We start from the raw sequence: 17142 nt of genomic DNA, 5'->3' as shown, positions 1-17142 counted from the left end.
ATTGCAGGTTCAGTGACTCTCACGAGCAAGGTTGTGAGAGAAGGCGTGTTCCGACAATTATTCAAGCGGCTGAAAACAGCGGAGAGTTCCAAGGGTTAATCTATCAGGAATGTTCCTGGCTGCAATTCCAAGTTTCAGCCAGGGGGCGGCAGAGAGGGAGAGAGAATGGCGGCTGTAGATGAGGAGCAGCGACACGCAGCGTCAACCTTTGAGCCATAGCTGGCCCAGGCTGCCATTCCCCTGGGGGGGGGGGCAGCGAGGGTTGCGATCTCCGTGGAAGAATGGGTGTACTGGTTCCAGAGAGGTCCCTCCCATCTTGGCCCAGGCTGGGGGGGTGATCGGGCTCTCTCAACAGGGCGGCGGGGTCGGATCCTCCAGGAGGCCCCGCTCCATCTCCGGGGATGGGGCTGGCCTGGCATGGCCGAGCTGGCCCCCTGTATAGAAGAGAAAAACCACGCGACGCTTTTCCCCCAGGGGTTTTGCGTGCTGGCTGAGTTAGTTCTTATAGATGACAATGGAAAGCCCGAGGCCCTGGGGCGGGCAATTTTGATAGAGAATAGAGAAGAGTACTTTGGATATGGTCTGCTGGATGAGACCTTGATTGGGTCAATGGGGGAACTACTCCCCTTTCTTTCGTTGTTTTGGCCAAGCTTTTGCGTTAGGCGCAGTTGGCCCATTCCGACAACGATCACTTGCAACATTCAAGGCGTTAAGAGATACAAGGCAGGGAATTGCCCGAAGGCTTAGGAGAAGGGAGAGGTCATATCCAGGTCCGGATGTTTGTTTGTAAAACAATCCCAATCACCGTCTAAGGTGTGGGTTTTGCAAAGCAACTTAAACAATTCACAATTATAGTCATATCGTAATAGCATCTATAGGAAAGATGTAGAAGATGCAAAGAAAACAGTTCCTGGGCTTGAGGTTTGATCACAGGAGCAAATTGAGAGGGGTTTGCAAAAACCCTTTATCAGATCCTAGATCTAGAGGTGGGAGTGCGTCAGCCCATTAGAAAGAGGGAGGGTGTGCAGAAAGGAAGGCAGGGGGGGGGAAGGGTTTGGAAGCCAGCTCTACCTTCCCCTCCTGTAAGGGGACTTTGGCCGGTTTGAGCTCGCTTCCTACCTTCACAGCGGAGGCTGTGTAAGATAGGTGTGGCTGAGAGACCCCCCTTGGCACTGTGACTAGCCAGGGAGCGCTCAGCAGAGAATGTGGGAGCATGAAAATGATTTTGGCTTCATATGTAAACTTGCGCCACTCCAATGTGGCAGTGTAGGCTCAGATGGACGAAGGAAAAGGTTCTCAAGGAAAGGTTTGAAGAAGAGTTTTGAGGGTTTAAACTAAGATGGAGGCGGCCTGAAGCAGGTCCCATCGGCCTCCTAGGGAGCATGCACGAGCTGCGTCCTGTTCAAGGTTGATGCTGTAATGGGTGAAGCCTTTCAAGGCATTGGCACACATAGTCAAAAGGAGAGAGACTTTAATTGAAGCACAAGAGCATAGCTTAGAAGCAATGGAAAAATCCCTCTTATGAGGGGAAAACTTTAGGGGTCTCTTGAAAGGGGGCAAGACATACAGAACATACATAGGCATACAGAGCACATATAAAGTAACAAGGAGGATTACAACTCTGATTTGAGATCTTGCTCTCTCTGAGGTACTGACGATTTTGCTGCCACTGGGAGCTTTGAGCTGAGGGCTTTGCACAGGCGCAGAGGCTATGAGATCTGGTTTGAACCTTACAGCTGGAGAGGGCCAAGGGGGCTTCTTCTTCACGAAGGACTTTTGGCTTAAGGCCATTGTGTGAGCATCTTCCCCTTTCCATGCCTCATTGTCCTGTAGATTGGCTATGGGGCATTCTGAGGAGGGTTCAAAACGGCAGTCCTCTTCCGTCAGCATTTCTTTCTGTTGCAATTCAGTGACTGTGGACTCTGCAGAGATTTTGAAATGCGTGCCATTCGGGGGCACTGGCGGAGGCATGGTGACTTTGGAAGTAGAAGGGGCTATCAGAGCAGGAAGTATAGACATAGGGGAGCAAGCTGGCAAGACCAGCCCCATGGTCTCCGTGGGGATGGGATCACTATACTGAAGCTGGGAGCAGCCAAGATCTCATGGGAGCTCCGGGGGAAGGGTTTGAGGTCGCGGATCTTGGTTCCGGGCTGGGGAGATGCCGAGGCGCGGGCCTCCCAAAAGCGGGCATTGGGAAGCCCGGCCTTAGACTTTCCTGGGGGTCTTAAGCCCTCTGGGGAGAGACCCTCCTCCGTCAGGAGTTGTAGGCCCCCCCGCCGGGCAGCCTACAATTCCTCCGGAAATGTCCTGGCTTGCCGCAATTGAGACACTGCGTCTCGGGGCTGTCTCATGGCAGCGGAGAGGCGGCGGCTAGAAGGCTGGCTTGATGGGCGAAAGACCCGATATCCTGGCAAGCTTTGAGCATGTCGGCCAGCTCGGGGTTCCTTCCTAGGCCTGTGATAAGCTTTGCGGCACTCGGCGGAGGCGTTCTCCTTGGCAAAGGCTTAAGGAGTTCGCCCTGGGCCTCCCTCGTTGTCAACCTGCCTGCTTGAGGAGCCTCCTGGAGCCTGTTCACAAACTCTGCATAGGGCTCTTGGGAGGCTTCTGCGGGTGCTAGAAAAAACTTTGGGTTGGCTGTCCGGTATTGGGGACTTTCAAAAACGCCTTGTAGGCGCATTCAGAGGCGACCGTAAGGGTGGCCACCGGCAGGGCGACTTGTGCATTGGGGCTAGCGAAAGCTTCGCAGCCATAAAGCTGCGCGGTGGTGTAGGCGCCGCCAGAGGCTGCTCCTCTGCTTATGCACTGCTGGCGGTACTCGCTTTCCCAGATCACATACTGCGCGGGGTTTAAAAGCATGCGAAAGGCGGTTTTCCAGTCCTCCGGAACCATTAGGTGGTTCCTGGCGACTGCTTCCAACATGCCTCTCACATAGGGGCTGGTGATTCCTCGATCCCGCATTGCTTATGGAGCTCAGTGAGGATATTATAGCTTAAGGGGCGGTACTCGACAACCAGCCGAACAATGCCATCCTCCCCTCGGTATCTGTGAAATGGACGGGGCACAATGCGAGAATATCGGCATCGTCTTCCGTCAGGGTTTTCTTTCTTTTGCAGATCGTGGCTAATAATGCGCTCTGCGGATTTTGAAACCAGCGCCATTACGCGGCGCTGGCGGGAGATGCAGTGGCTTCGGAAAATGAAGGTGGAGCAAGGGGAGGGGGCGCTGGGCCCGGGAGAATTTGAAATGGGCGGAGGAGCAGGGGGGGCAGAAGGAGGACAGGCGTCCAATTTAGTGGATAGAGAAAATTCTGGGGTTGAAATTGAAGGTGAAAGATCGAAAGGAGGGCGGCCTACAGCAAGGGAGCCATAGGTCTGCAGGCTGATGGCGACATAACATTGTCTCCGCGTCAGTAGCAGTGACATCGGCGCGCGAGGCTCTGTGCGAAGAGTGCGCCCGATGTTTTCCCAGTCCTAAGATTCAATGTCCCCCCCTCTGGGTACCATGGACACTGAGCTTCAATCTCCTCAACCAATTTAACGCGAGCTCCCTTCTCTTCTGAGGACCCTGCCGCATTTCGCTAACGCTTTCAGTTCGTCAACGTGCTTGTCATAAGCCCTGCTTTTGCAAGCTCCCATACTCACCGGCGTTCCGTCGGACGAGAGTGTCCTAGGACGCGTGTCTCTAGATGCGCCGATCCAGAGGACAGGCGATCCCGAAACGGTGGTCCCTGGATCGCCCGATCCAGCGGACTTCGGTATCGCGGCCCTTTCCCGAAGCGACGGTGAGCAGGGTGGAGGTTCGAGATTCGGGTTTCGGCACCAGCTTGTAGTCAACCCCGCAGGGTCGTCGCTAAGGAATAGGCGAGACGCGGAGGAGGTTTCATCTCCCGGAGAGCGTCAGCAACAGGAAGCGCGGGATTTCGTGATCCTGACAACTCTGCCCTGTGCTGGTCTCTGGCACCTTTTATTAGGGTTTCATTGTGGGCGTGTAAAGGAGGTGGGTAGGGAGATGAGCGGGAGACCGGGAGACCTGGAGATCATCATGTGATGCATGATCTCACCTGGCTACGTGCGGAGAGGAGCGTAAGCGTCTGAGCCTAATCCTCACCTGGGGGCAAGACCATTGTCCCTGCGCCCGGTGACTGAGCCAGACAGTTCATGACCCGTGACTCATAGGGGGATGAGGAGTGGGGGTGCGGTGCGACCAGAAGGCCGTAGGTCCGTTGGCGTCCCAACGTTCTACCACGGTGCTGCTGGGTCAGCAGTGCATTACTACAGAGAAGACCCTGGAAACTCTTTGGGGATGCTCTTATTGTCACTGTCGAGGGGAATGGCCTTGCTGCAGCCAGCTGTTACTGCAGTAAAATATTATAGTTATGCAATTCAGATTAATCATGAGGGCTAGCCAGCTGTAAAGCAACATTTTAACTGGGCCAAAAGCAGTTTTCAGAAGGAAACTTAACAGTAGCTCAGCTGTATGGCAGAGTACACCAGCAGTGGCGGCAATGAGTTTGCCAACAAAATCCAGTGTTTTGTGCTTCAGAGCAAGCTTTAAGCTGCCAAAATTGCACACAGTGCTTTTAAGCACCCTTCTTGGCACTATAAGAAAGAAGCAATGGCCTCAATAAAACTGATCACGTGGCTTTTGCCATCGAAGTATTTTCAAGACTGTGTCTGAATATAAGCAGAGGGACCTCTGCTGATTCTTTTCAGCAATGGTTACATTTTGGCCCGTTTCAGTCACAGCGTAGTATTGTTTTTCTGCCCCTGAAACTATATCTGTATTTTCTCTTTCCGTAGCATGTATTTTGTATGACTTAATTTTTTTAGAAATGTTAAGACCACTTACTACTAATAGCTCAAATTGTAGTATTCTGAGGACTACACATACAAATGGATTCTGTTAAGATTTCCCTCCCCCACAGAAACCATAAAACTTTTCATTTGATTATAATAAACCCCATTAATCTTCTCTTAGGCTTCTAAATATAATGGAACAAAGAGAAGCAAGTACCACATATTTCTGTAGGAAATATTTAAGCACCAGGAAGACTCCCGCTGAAATCAACAAGCCATAAAGAACTTAATTTGGGTGGCTGTATTTCTAGACAAAACTTGAATGGTTTCAGCAAAAACGATATATTACTGAAATTACCTGTTCCATTTGCTTGAAATAAATACAATAAAAATATTCTCTTCTGCAGAGTTTGAACATTAAACGTTGCAGGCGGCTCACTCAATGTCACTGACATTCTTAGCTGCATGTTTCAGTATATGAATGTGTTTTGCTCTTAATGGCAGCATGCAACAACTTTGTTACCATATGGAATAGAATGGTGTGATCATATTCTAGCAATTTAGCAATCACTATATTGACTACTGATTATTTTCCAGGATCAACTTAAGGTGCTGCTTACTATCTATAAAGCTTTTCATTGTCTGGTACTTACACATCTATAGGAGTACCCAGTGGTGTAGCGCCAAGGGGGCAGGGTGAAGCGTTAGTGTTAGTGTGGGGGTGTTCTGGGGCAGGGGTGGGGTGTGGCAGGGACGTAGGACGCAGACATACCCCGCGTGCAGTTCCTCCTCGCTCCACCCTTGGAAGTACCCCTCCCGTTATGCTTTACTACATCATTTCCATTCATCCAAACAGGATCTTTATAGTCACGGGACAACAGGACAAGTCCTCTTATGGATTGAGACTTAGCTAAAAATAAGAAGCAGAGAGTAGGAATAAAATATCAGTTTTCACAAGGGAGGGATGTGAGCTGTGGGGTCTGTCAGGATCTGTGTTGGGACTGGTGCTTTTCAAGCTGTTCATCCATGATCTGGAGCTGGGGGTAAACAGGAAGTTGGCCAAGTTTGCAGATTACTCCAAATTATTTTGGGTAGCTAAAAACACTCCAAAAGGATCTCTCCAAACTGGAAGAATGGGCATAAAAATGGCAAATGAGATTTATATGTGAGCAAATGTAAAATGATGCAGATTGGAGCAAAAAAATTTCCCTCCTTCGCATATACACTGCTGGGATCTGGGCTGGCAGCAATAGATAGTAATGGATTGTGCAATGAAAATGTCAAAGTGTGTGGCTGCTGTGAAAAGGGTAGGTTCCATCGTGACCATAATTAGGGAAGGAATAGAGAATAAAACTGATGATATCATACTGCCCTTATACAAACTTATGGGGTGAGACCACACTTGGAATACTGTGTACCATTCTGGTCATCACACCTAAGAAAGAATATTCAAAGTAAAAGCGCCTTTACTTTGAACCATTTTTTCTAATTGTCCATAATCTGATGGTGTTACATTCTTACTGTATATGTCACTGTTATCTTTTATATGTTATCTTTTATACTATACATCCTTTTAAACTTTCAGCCCAATTCAGGGGTGGGGGGAGTGAAATGGCTTTGTGCCAAACCATTTGCCCCTCTGCTGGTGCAAGGGGTGGAGCTGACATTAGTTGGCATCTACCCTGGCTTTAAAGGCAGTTACGCTGCAGCCCAAGTGGCCCAGATTTTTTTAAAAAATGTGTATAAATGCCTCCTTAAGTAATGTAGATGCCTGAATTCAGCAGCCCAGACTACATAAGATAAATACATATGCTGTACTAAGAAGTGCACTTACTTGATTTCTACCCCATATCTTCTCTTAGTAGGAAACAACCCCAGTAAAAAAAAAGCTGCAATGAAGTTAATCAGGCTACACTGATTCACTAGCTTGACAGACTCTATTGGCATAAAATGCACAGAGGGTTTTTGCCCCTCATTGCAGTCACCCAAACTGTGCAGCTTCTGGGGCAGGCTGAATTCTGCAAAGAGCACTTTTAGCAATCATTTTGTTGGCTCTAATGATCCAATTTTCTCCTGTCATTTTCCACTTGTTATTTAACTACAGCGAGTCACCTTTAGTGGGAGAAAGTAGTTCCAGAGGGAGAGATGCATTAGTCAATTAGGAACAATGGTTTCATGGGATGTTATAGCCACCTTGATCAGGCACTGCAACAAGGGGCCTCTTCTTGTCACACCAACAAAGCAGCTGTGCCAACAGCAGCCTCGGTTTCTTTGCATAGGATGTTGCACTAATACAGAGCTCATGAAACACCACCTATAGCCAAATGCAAAAAAGTATCTGCTGCATAGTTATCTCTAATCTTTGCATTGGTTTCTGAGGTTCAGGCAGTGGTACCAAGAGTACTTCAGTTATAACTGCAAAGTCTTGTAATGGTGCTAGAGTTTAATCCAAGCTTTCTGCACATCACAGACTGGGAGAATAGTAATGTGCCATATGGTGCTTTGCTATGTAAATATTGTATTTTATTTGTATTCCAGTGTGGGGTTTTTTATAGATATCGCTGTGGTTTAAAATGCAGGCCTCTGGAGAAAGAAAGAGGGGAGTTGGATGGGTGATTGGAATGTGTTATGATTGGATAGTGGCTGGTGGAGAAGCTTTGTGTGAGAGAATGGAGAAGAGTTGAGTGGGTGTGGTGACTGAGTGAAGTGCTATGACTGAAATCTGTGTTCTCTGTGGCAAGTGAGGAAAATAAGCCTATGAAGCTAGGTCTATTTAAGGAACCTCAGAGTCAGGAGAACTGAACCTCCCTGAAACTGTTACACTTTGAAATTATACTGAAACAGTTATTTCATAAACAGTTATTAAATAAACTCTGTGCTAAAGCAAAAACAATGATAAAATGATAGAACAGTCAGCATGTGGGGATGGCAGTGAGGTTGAAGGGGATCCTTTACTTTTAATAAAAGAATCCCCTTCTACTTCATAGAAGCCACCCCCACATGCTGACTGTTCCATCATTCTACTAAATATAACTAAGCCATCCTGGGTTTCTTGGTTTACCTAAGAAGTTTAAGGCAAGAGTCTTTGCTGGCAACAAACAGCTAAGTAGGAAATGCTAAGGAAGAACAGTAGAGAGGTGCCATTATAGGTGTTACACATGACAGCTTTTAGAAAGAAAATATTACACAGCTTTTATGTCAAACATGGCTTCCTTGAACAAAAATCGATGCACTGGGGGGCATGGAAGCTTTGCTACTGGCTGAGTCAATTACCATCTAAATTCAAAAGCTTGGTGAGATAACCTTATTTTCCTTCTAAGAACAGAATTTTCCTTCTAAGCACAAGACTTGTATCCATGGAAATAATGGTCCCTCTAAACCAGGGGTCTGCAACCTGCGGCTCCAGAGCCGCATGCGGCTCTTTCAGCCTTATACTGCGGCTCCACGTGGCCTGGAGGTCGGAGAGCAGCGTTGGAAGGAAAGGTGAGTGAAGGGGCTGAACCAGAGGCGGCTCTGTGTGTGAAGGCGCTTCTTTTTGAGTCCCTTCCACTCACCTCTCCTTCCAGCACTGTTCTGAAGGGCTGGAGGGACATGCCCAAGCTGCCCTCCAACCCCTGGAGATTGAAGGGTACTGTGGGCACGTCCCTCCAGAGCAGCTGCCATCCCCCCTCTGCCATCCCTGCAGCCACCATTCCCCTCTGTCCCACGGAGCAGGCGGGTGCCTGCTTGGTCAAGCAGAGGGGGTTTCCCTGCCCGGCGCCGCTGCCTCTTATAGTGCAAGAGGCAGTGGCACTGGGCAGGCAGCAGCCACCTTCCCCTGTCTGCCCCATGGAGCAGGCGGGCAGAGGGGGTTTCCCTGCCGGGCGCCCCTGCCTCCTGCAGCGCGAGAGGCAGCGGCACCAGGCAGGCCCCAGATGCCATCCCCCGCTCTGCCCCACAGAGCAGGCTGCCTGCTCTATCAGGCAGAGGGGGTTTCCCTGACCAGCGCCCATGCCTCCCACAGCACGAGAGGTGGCAGCACCGGGCAGGCTGCAGCTGCCATCCCCCCTCTGCCCCATGGAGCAGTTGGCTGCTTGCTCCGTCGGGCAGAGGGGGTTTCGCTGTCCGGTGGCACCGCCTCCCAGTGCTGGAAGGAAAGGTGAGTGGAGGGGCCAAACCGGCTCAGTAGATCTTCGGGGCCATGGAAAACGGATCCAAATGGCTCTTTGGGTGGTAAAGGTTGCCGACCCCTGCTCTAAACCATGGTAGGGAACTGTGTGGAAGTGAGCCACCTGTGGGAGCACCACCTGCTGGCGGCCACCTGAGCTGCTCAGCACCAATACAGTGTCTGTGCAACCACATGGCTTGCAAGGGATGTGGCAAGGAAGTATTCTGCTGGGGCACAGCAACACTGGTTTGGACAAAACGGCACTTGATGAAATAATCCCTTCCATGATCACAGTAAACTGAAAGCATCAACTCAATCTAGATGAGAAGATGCAGAAATTTTGAAATGGAGGAGTACAGAACTCCAATGAAATATTTTCCCTTTTAAATTGAGATATTTAAGACAAAGATTTGCTGTCAAAATATGTAGTATGATGGGTATTTTCAATGTAAGACTATCCACTACATTAGATAATTCATGTGTTCAGTGTAGTTAGAGAGCTCTGGTCTATGATCTGGAAAATTCAGCTTCAAATACCCTTTTTCCATGAAAGATTGCTGAGTGACAGTAGATGGTGAGGATAAAATAGAGATGGAGAGAACAATGTTGTAAGTGGTTTAGGGTCTCCATTTTTTAAAAAAAACACACTATAAATTTCTAAATAGTGCAGACAAGCATTTTAGAAGATATGACATATTGTTTAATTGTGACAATTTTTGTTCATAATAAGCTATATTTATAGCATACGACTAAAGAACTGAATGTTATAAATGTTTAACCTGATATCCCAATGTGCTTCTAGTCTGGTTGTGATTGAATGACGTTGTCCAAATAATACTCTTGTTTACTGCCAGAAAAGCATTTTTAATCATCTATTGTTTCTTCCTTCTAAGAGATATGTTTGTTTGAAGATATCTCTATATATAAAAAGCTAACAGTGACTTTGTTAGTCATGCCCTAATGCCAAAACGGCTGGACGGATCTCCCCCAAATTTTCACATGACATTCCTCCCTGTTGTGGGCAGGTAATCGGATCTTCAAATCGCCGAAAGTCCATACCTGAGCCAGGTAAAACGTCTTTTTCCTGGTGCACCAGGCCATGAAGCTGGCTGTGTTTAACTGTCACCCTTAGAATGTTCATGCAGCATGTCTGTGGCCTGAGGGCTTGGTATGAGGGCTTAGAATGTTCGCACAGATGGCCAGAGATGAGCAGTGAAAACAGTAAATAGGTAATACTGTTAGGTAATACGAGTGGAAGTGAAACACATACACACTTTGCCGTGTGAGACGTCAGGTGGGGCCCCCCCCTCACACGCAGGTAACTTTCACTCTTTGTGCCTCACCCACTGCTACCACACAACACACATACTCTCATACACATCCAGCTCATCCTCACACACCTCACTCTGCCCTCCCTCACATCCAACCACCACTTACCCACTTCCTCACCCATATTCGCCACAGCTCTCTTTTACTAAAAGCGAGCTGGAGTTTGCCTTTTTCTTCTAAGAAAATCCGCGGGGTGAGGGCGAACCAACATTACTGGCTCCGCTTCTTTTGCACATGGCCCTTTAAGAACCCAGGGAGCTGGCCTCGATCTGAATGCCTCACCCCCCTGCCTCTGATGCCAGACTGGGATAGCCTCCTTGCCCCAGTTCTGCCTTACCCAAGCCAGGACTGTGTGTGTCAACCAGCCTCATGGACAGCGGGATTCGCACTCTGGACAGTTTCGTTGTGGAATGGGAAGGGTTACCTTATACTAAAAAAACAAGACAGCACCATATAACAATGTGAATTGAAAAGGGAAAGAGGGATTCCATTTGACCACCCCAAAAGGCTATGCTGCGGATCACTGAACCTGCATGGACATCTGTGTGGGTTGTGGACTGTGATGAGAAGGACAATTGCCACAGCAACATGTGGCTGGGCCTTGCTAGTATGCACTAAGTAGCACAGGATGTAGCAATATGTAGCTCTCTATAAAGGTGGGTGTACCTGTAATTTTACTTTTAGAAAACTAAGGCATTATAATTTTACATTCCATAAATATGCCAAATTTTATATGCCAAGTTTTAAATTACACATTTCATTAAACTATTCTTATAGTTTAGCATAAGAAATTAAGTTGTTAATATACTGCACTTTGCCCCCAATTTCCATTTTCTCCCCCAAACAAATGTTTTCCATAGTTTGAAACCTTCTAGAAACTGTAACTCCTCTGAGCAAGTTCAGTTTTAAATTAATATTGCTTTCATATCATTCAGTAGGACATCCATTAAATAATGTTCAGCTTCTATAAAGGTGCTGGTATGGCACTCTCACATCTTTCAACATGCCTAATGCTCATCTCATTTAATCATACATTCCAAAACAGCAACAGGCAGTTCAAACATTTACACACAACACCCATGGGAGTTTTACACCATTAACTTGATTCACAAAGTTGATGGAAAAACCAGAGGCTTTTATTGGTATGGGTAAGAACACAATTTATTTCACTATGGCTAACAAATGTGAAGCCTGTTTGACATCTTTTCTGGCACAACACCAGAGGGGGCTACTGAATAAGAGTAAGTTGATTCCCAAAGTGAATAGAAGTTCTTACGCTACCAGAGCAGAAGCTGTAGATGATTCACTAGGAAAAAAGGGAGGGAGAGAGAGATATTAGCAGCTTTGTTTTGTATTTACAAATTACACCTCAGCTGCAGCAGCTCATTGAGTCACCCGACCAACAGAAATTGTAAATGTTTGTAATACAACAATCACAGTAAGCAGGTTTTTAGTATCCTAAACAATAGAAGACTTAAATTATAGGACATCTCTAACCTATTTTAAAAGGACTAAAATATATTATAGAACAGTGGTTCTCAACCTTACTAATGCCGCGACCCTTTAATACAGTTCCTCATGTTGTGGTGACCCCCAACCCTAACATTTATCCATTTTACAGATGGAGAACACTGTAAGTCTTAGGCAACCCCTGTGAAAGGGTCATTTGACCCCCCAAAGGTGTCACGACTCCCAGGTTGAGAACTGCTGTTATAGAACATCTCTACCCTATTTTAAAAGGACTAAAACATCTCCCATACTATTTTGATTAGAAGCATTCATCTAATCCTATTAGAGTTGAATATATGACAAATGAAGTGTAACTTGTATTTTTCCTTTAAATTCTATTTCTCCCCATTGCAGGCTGAGAAATTAAAATACTTTTAATATTTCTAGCAAGATTTTTATACCAGCTTAAACAGAGCAAGTCATACTTACTACTTCCAATTAGGTGGCAGTACTCTCTTGGTCTTGTAGTAACGAGCCAGTCTATGAATTCTGCTTTCAATCAAAATGAGTCGGAATTTGGCATCTTTATCCTTACAACAAAAAAGTAATTCAAAGAAATGACATTTTGGTGTGATTCTGGTTTCATATACTGAACTACATCTCACTTGTACCATTTTGTCCAGATTTCAGCCATGCTCTTCTGAATAAAGAACTATCCTAGAATTTCATTCATTTAGAACTGCAAGTCCCATTTCACCACTTGAAGATGGAATACAGTCAGCTATTTACCTTTCGGTTTCTTTCAAGATGCTTACGAACAGCAACTGCCTTTTTGATTAAGTGGTAAAGGTCCTCTGGAAGATCAGGAGCAAGCCCCTTGGATTTAAGAATTCTGAGAATTTTGTTGCCTGTCACAAAACGAACTTGGGCAACACCATGGGAGTCCCTCAGGATCACACCTAGAACAGAAAAAGAATTATGCATATTGAGAAGTATCAGGCAATTCAGCTATACAATGAGGGTTGCTCACTCAGACATCCAAGGAAGATTTAGCCAACACAGGGGAAGACCCTTCTGGTGGAAACTGCGAATGGTTATGAACAATCATCACAGTGAGCAAGACAGTATACTACACAGATCTATATGTAATTGTATATAACATCTTTTAAAAAAATTTGTTCAAACTTACATTATGCGTTTTACTTGGAATTCTACTAAAATGACAGAACCGTAGGACCAATACTAAACACACACCTTTAATTGGGGAGAAGAACATTGCTGATAACTATTAAATACTAAATTAAATTTTAAATTAGTGTCTCAGTCCTATACATCATCCAGCAGAACATGAGACATTTGTGCTTAACTGTGGATCAACTACAGAAACCCCACATCACATTATTCTTTCCTAAGAAGTAGGCCCAAAAGCAGTTTTTGTCATCCCCAGAACTAACAGATCATATTAAAGATTATCACTAAATTTAGTGATTCTAGTTAAATGCTGTTATGTAATTAACGGCACCTAAAATAACAAATGTGAATAGAATTACTATCCCATTTAAATACAAAGTATTTCAAATCTTTCTTTTTCCAATCAAAAGTGGCTACTAAAAATTAACATCTGTGAATTCTAAACTTTCATCTTTATGCACATGGATTACAAACACCTGAATATTTACACAAACCTTTCTATTCCTTCATAGGTTAGCTTATTCTTGATTTGGTATCAATCAGGGGTCCCCAGACCTTTTGAGTCTGGGGAGCTTTTGGAGTTCTGACAAGGCATGATGGGTGCAGCCATAAAATGGTTGCCACAGGAGGTGGAACCAGCCACAGAACAGCTGCCAAAACTTACCTTCAGTTACACAGTGATGATGCTTGTACTGAAGTGGCAGCTGCTGCCAAAGCAGTGTTTTTTTTAAATCTGCACAGCCAATCAATTCTCAATGGTCCATCAGAAGCCTTGCTGGGCAAAATCGATGACTGCCTCCAACTACTTTCTAAAACCACTTGGCGAATGCCAGGAAAAATGTTGGTAGGTATCAAGGCACCCAAGGCCAGCAATGATGCCCCTGGTATAAACAATTTCACATGTTGCAGAGTAAACAGACAAAATGTATTTCACTTAGTTTTTTCCTTGTCTTGTTTCTAAAAGTCAATTTCCTTACTGGAAAAATACTGCAGTCATATAGCTTGCTTCTTTTGCACTGTTTTATCTCCTTGACTGTTAAGGGAGATTGTTTACATCAAGGATAATGCTTCATACACAACATGAACATGATTATCGCACTGGACTTTCTCTCTATGTGCTGCATTTCAGCTTTATACATACCAATCTGCGAGGGAGTCAGGCCTTTCTTAGCCAACTTGTAAATCTGTTCTTTTACATCATCAGAAGTGAGTTTCAGCCACTGCAAAATTCAATTGAGAATCATATTAATTCACAAAATATCAATCCTGATCAGATACCCAAGCAACAGGCCATCACTAGTACAGGTACACCACAGTATCAGAACAACTATACTGAAGAGAACCTACCCTCTATAGAAAATTCTAATGTTCTCCATGATACTAGAATGTTTTCACTATAAACCTTACACCCAGATCAGATTGAAAATGCACTGACCACATCATAATGAAGATTTGACATTTCATACCACAGAATCAGTTGCCATGAACAAAGATGTGCCTGATATAGCAGTGCTTGGTACACCTTCCTATGTGCAACAGTAGACACTTCTCACATTGAATAAAAACTGGGTCACAGAAACAATAGCTCACAGAGATTACTACTTACAGTGGGCACACTTCGCCTATAAGGCAAGGCAGACTGGGATAAACCCTTCCTGTTAAACAGAGAGAAACATTATTAACATACACATCAGAAAAAGTAACACTGTTTGGAACAAGTTTACAAAACTAGAACAATAAAACAATCACCACACTCCCTGTGATGCCACAGCACCTTCAACAAACCACTCCACACAGAAGAAATACAAGAACTGAAACATAATGGTTTTATTCCATTTTGTTCCCAAGTCTTCTGAGCAGTTGTGAGTGTGGCAGTTCTGATACATGACCAGAACAGTGAGGAGACCTCATTTCAAATCTCACTGGTGCCATAAAGTTCACTGTGCAACCTTCAGCCAGTCTAACCTACGCCACAGGATTGCTGCAAGAACATAATTTACTTCAATTAAGTCAGGAACGGCATATTTTCTGATTTTGTTAAAACACTGCCTCCCTGAAGTCTATATTCCCCAGACACATACCTTAGGTCCAAATGTTTCAGCAGACCAAAGCTCTTTATTATTTTATAACCTGCGCATGTGGTGAGGGGCTCAGAAAAAGGGCTCTGAATATAAGGGGGGTCCTGCTCCTGTCTCAGATATCCAGCCCACATTTGTTTAGTGATCCTTACAAGCCAGGAGTGAGCTCACAACTTGCCACTCTTCCACTTCTGGAAACCTCCCGGGGGGGGGGAGTAGAAGAGTGGAGAACAGAAAGAAAACCTGAGCTCTCCACGGCCCGCCGCCCTCCTCAAGGATCCCTTTCCAGCGAGTTCTAAATTGGCGAAGAAATCAAGAGGCCGATGATCAGCCCAGAAACACTGGGAAGAAAAAAATCTTCTTTCTGCCCACTTTATGCAGTGCCAGCCCACAACAGGGGCACAAGAGTCGCAACCTTCGGGGATTGCTTCCCCCACTCCCTGGTACTCACCCTGGAGCGTGCATGCGACCCATGATGGCGGCGGAAAGAAAGAGCCGCGCGAGACGCCTGCACACATCAACCTTCTCCCGTCGGAAATGACGTCAACGCGCGCCGCTTCCCTTCTTCAACGCAGAGTCCGAACCAAGGAAACGCGCTCCCCAACCGTACTTCCCATGATGCACAGTGAGAGACGACGCTCTAGTTGTCGTTTGTCTCGTCTCGCTAAGGGGTTCTGTTCCTTTCCGGAAAACAAAGCGGTCGTTCAGTGGCATTTCAGAGACTGACCAAATTTATTCCAACATACGGTTTATATGTACCTAAATTGCCACTGGAACTCTCTTTGTTTTGCAGCTGCAGAATAGTGTGTAAAAATAGAATGAGTGTTCCCCAGAAGGCTCAGAATGAATTTCGATGGTACACAGAGAAGGAAGCTTTATGGAACCTACTAATTTTATCCCAACATAAAGTTTCATGGACTAAAGCCAGCTTCTGTTATGGAATTGAGAAGAGAGTGCAATGTGATATGTGGAGAAAGGTTTACATGGGTTAAAAGGAGGGACATAGCTATGGAAAATAGTGCCTATGGGAAGCAATAACTTGGTAAGCCCAGTCTACTAGGGATTGGTCCTCCTGCTGATCAGCTGTGCGCCTTGTTGCTGTCTCAGGACGGTGGAAGCCTCTCCTGAAAGCTTTGCTGGTTGTTGTGTCACCAGTGGCTGAACAGCGATGGATGGTGGGCAGATCAAGGCATATGGATAGCAGGGATGGCACCCACCTTCAGGCAACACCCAGGGCATGTGCCATATCTTAGATATGCCACTGGTTAAAACACAACTGAATATTTTCTATGGTTTATGCAGAAATTGGGCACTTGCAAATTAATGAAAACAATGTAGTCTAAAATAGATTTCAGATATACTTGTGTTTTGAATCATTACCTGTAAAATGTGCATTGAGAGTATTAAACTTAAAAACACGAGAAAGGGCAGAATTTAGACCAATGAAACTGATCCGCTTAGAGTTCCAGCATTATCTTATAAGAGTGCAATTCTAAAGAGACTAGAAACTGCTTACGATGGCATCTAGTCTCTGCATCCGTGTAACTTGCAGATACAATGGAGTAGCATTGCATTGATACCACATTGGAGTGAACTTGGCACTAGCATTGCATACTGGAGCAACGCACAGAAATAGGCAGCATCAGGCATGTGCCAGGGAAACAGCAGGATTTGGACTACCTGATTGGGTTGTCAACCTTCAGGCAGGCTATTCTGCTGCAAAAAAATAAAAACAAAACTACCTGTCCTACTGGCGTTATGGTGGAATCTCCAGGCTGCTTTGAAAGGTGGACTGCATGGCATTATACACTACCAAGAGCCTTCTCTTCCCTTAACTCCAGTCTCTCAGGCTCCGCCTCAGATCTCCAGGTATTTCCAAACCTGGAGTTGGAAATCCTATTTCCTAAGCCCAACAAACTAAATCCCACCCCAATGTCAGCATAATATTACACCAGCAAAAACAAGGACATAAGTATAAACATTCCCATTGAGCTTATTGAAATTGGCCATTCCTATACCATGTCACACTTTAAGATAATGACCAAGTTTGCCTCCAGTTAGAGTTCTCCTAAGCAGTATATAAAACTCATTCAGGCCACCAATAGCTCAGGTGATATACATCTACACTTCTAAGGACTCAAATACACACCAA

At 45.6% G+C, this 17142-nt stretch overlaps 1 protein-coding gene and 1 non-coding gene across 2 annotated transcripts; both read right to left on the bottom strand.

The window, feature by feature from the left end:
- Positions 1 to 11386: 11386 nt before the first annotated feature.
- On the bottom strand, positions 11387 to 15566 carry RPS13 (ribosomal protein S13). The gene is made up of 6 exons (XM_048486685.1): positions 15442 to 15566; positions 14519 to 14567; positions 14054 to 14132; positions 12511 to 12680; positions 12211 to 12311; positions 11387 to 11578 (listed from the first exon to the last, which is right to left on the bottom strand). Exons 1-6 carry the CDS (start codon positions 15462 to 15464, stop codon positions 11545 to 11547), a joined length of 456 nt encoding a protein of 151 aa, XP_048342642.1. The 5' UTR covers positions 15465 to 15566; the 3' UTR covers positions 11387 to 11544.
- LOC125427600 lies at positions 12748 to 12837 on the bottom strand. The gene has a single exon (XR_007243718.1). It is a non-coding gene; the product is annotated as a small nucleolar RNA SNORD14 (small nucleolar RNA).
- Positions 15567 to 17142: the final 1576 nt, after the last annotated feature.

The sequence above is a fragment of the Sphaerodactylus townsendi genome, linkage group LG02 (genome assembly GCF_021028975.2).
Source record: "Sphaerodactylus townsendi isolate TG3544 linkage group LG02, MPM_Stown_v2.3, whole genome shotgun sequence".
Classification (NCBI taxonomy): domain Eukaryota; kingdom Metazoa; phylum Chordata; class Lepidosauria; order Squamata; family Sphaerodactylidae; genus Sphaerodactylus; species Sphaerodactylus townsendi.
The sequence above is the reverse complement of the archived record's forward strand: the minus strand, read 5'-3'. Positions and strand labels throughout refer to the sequence as shown.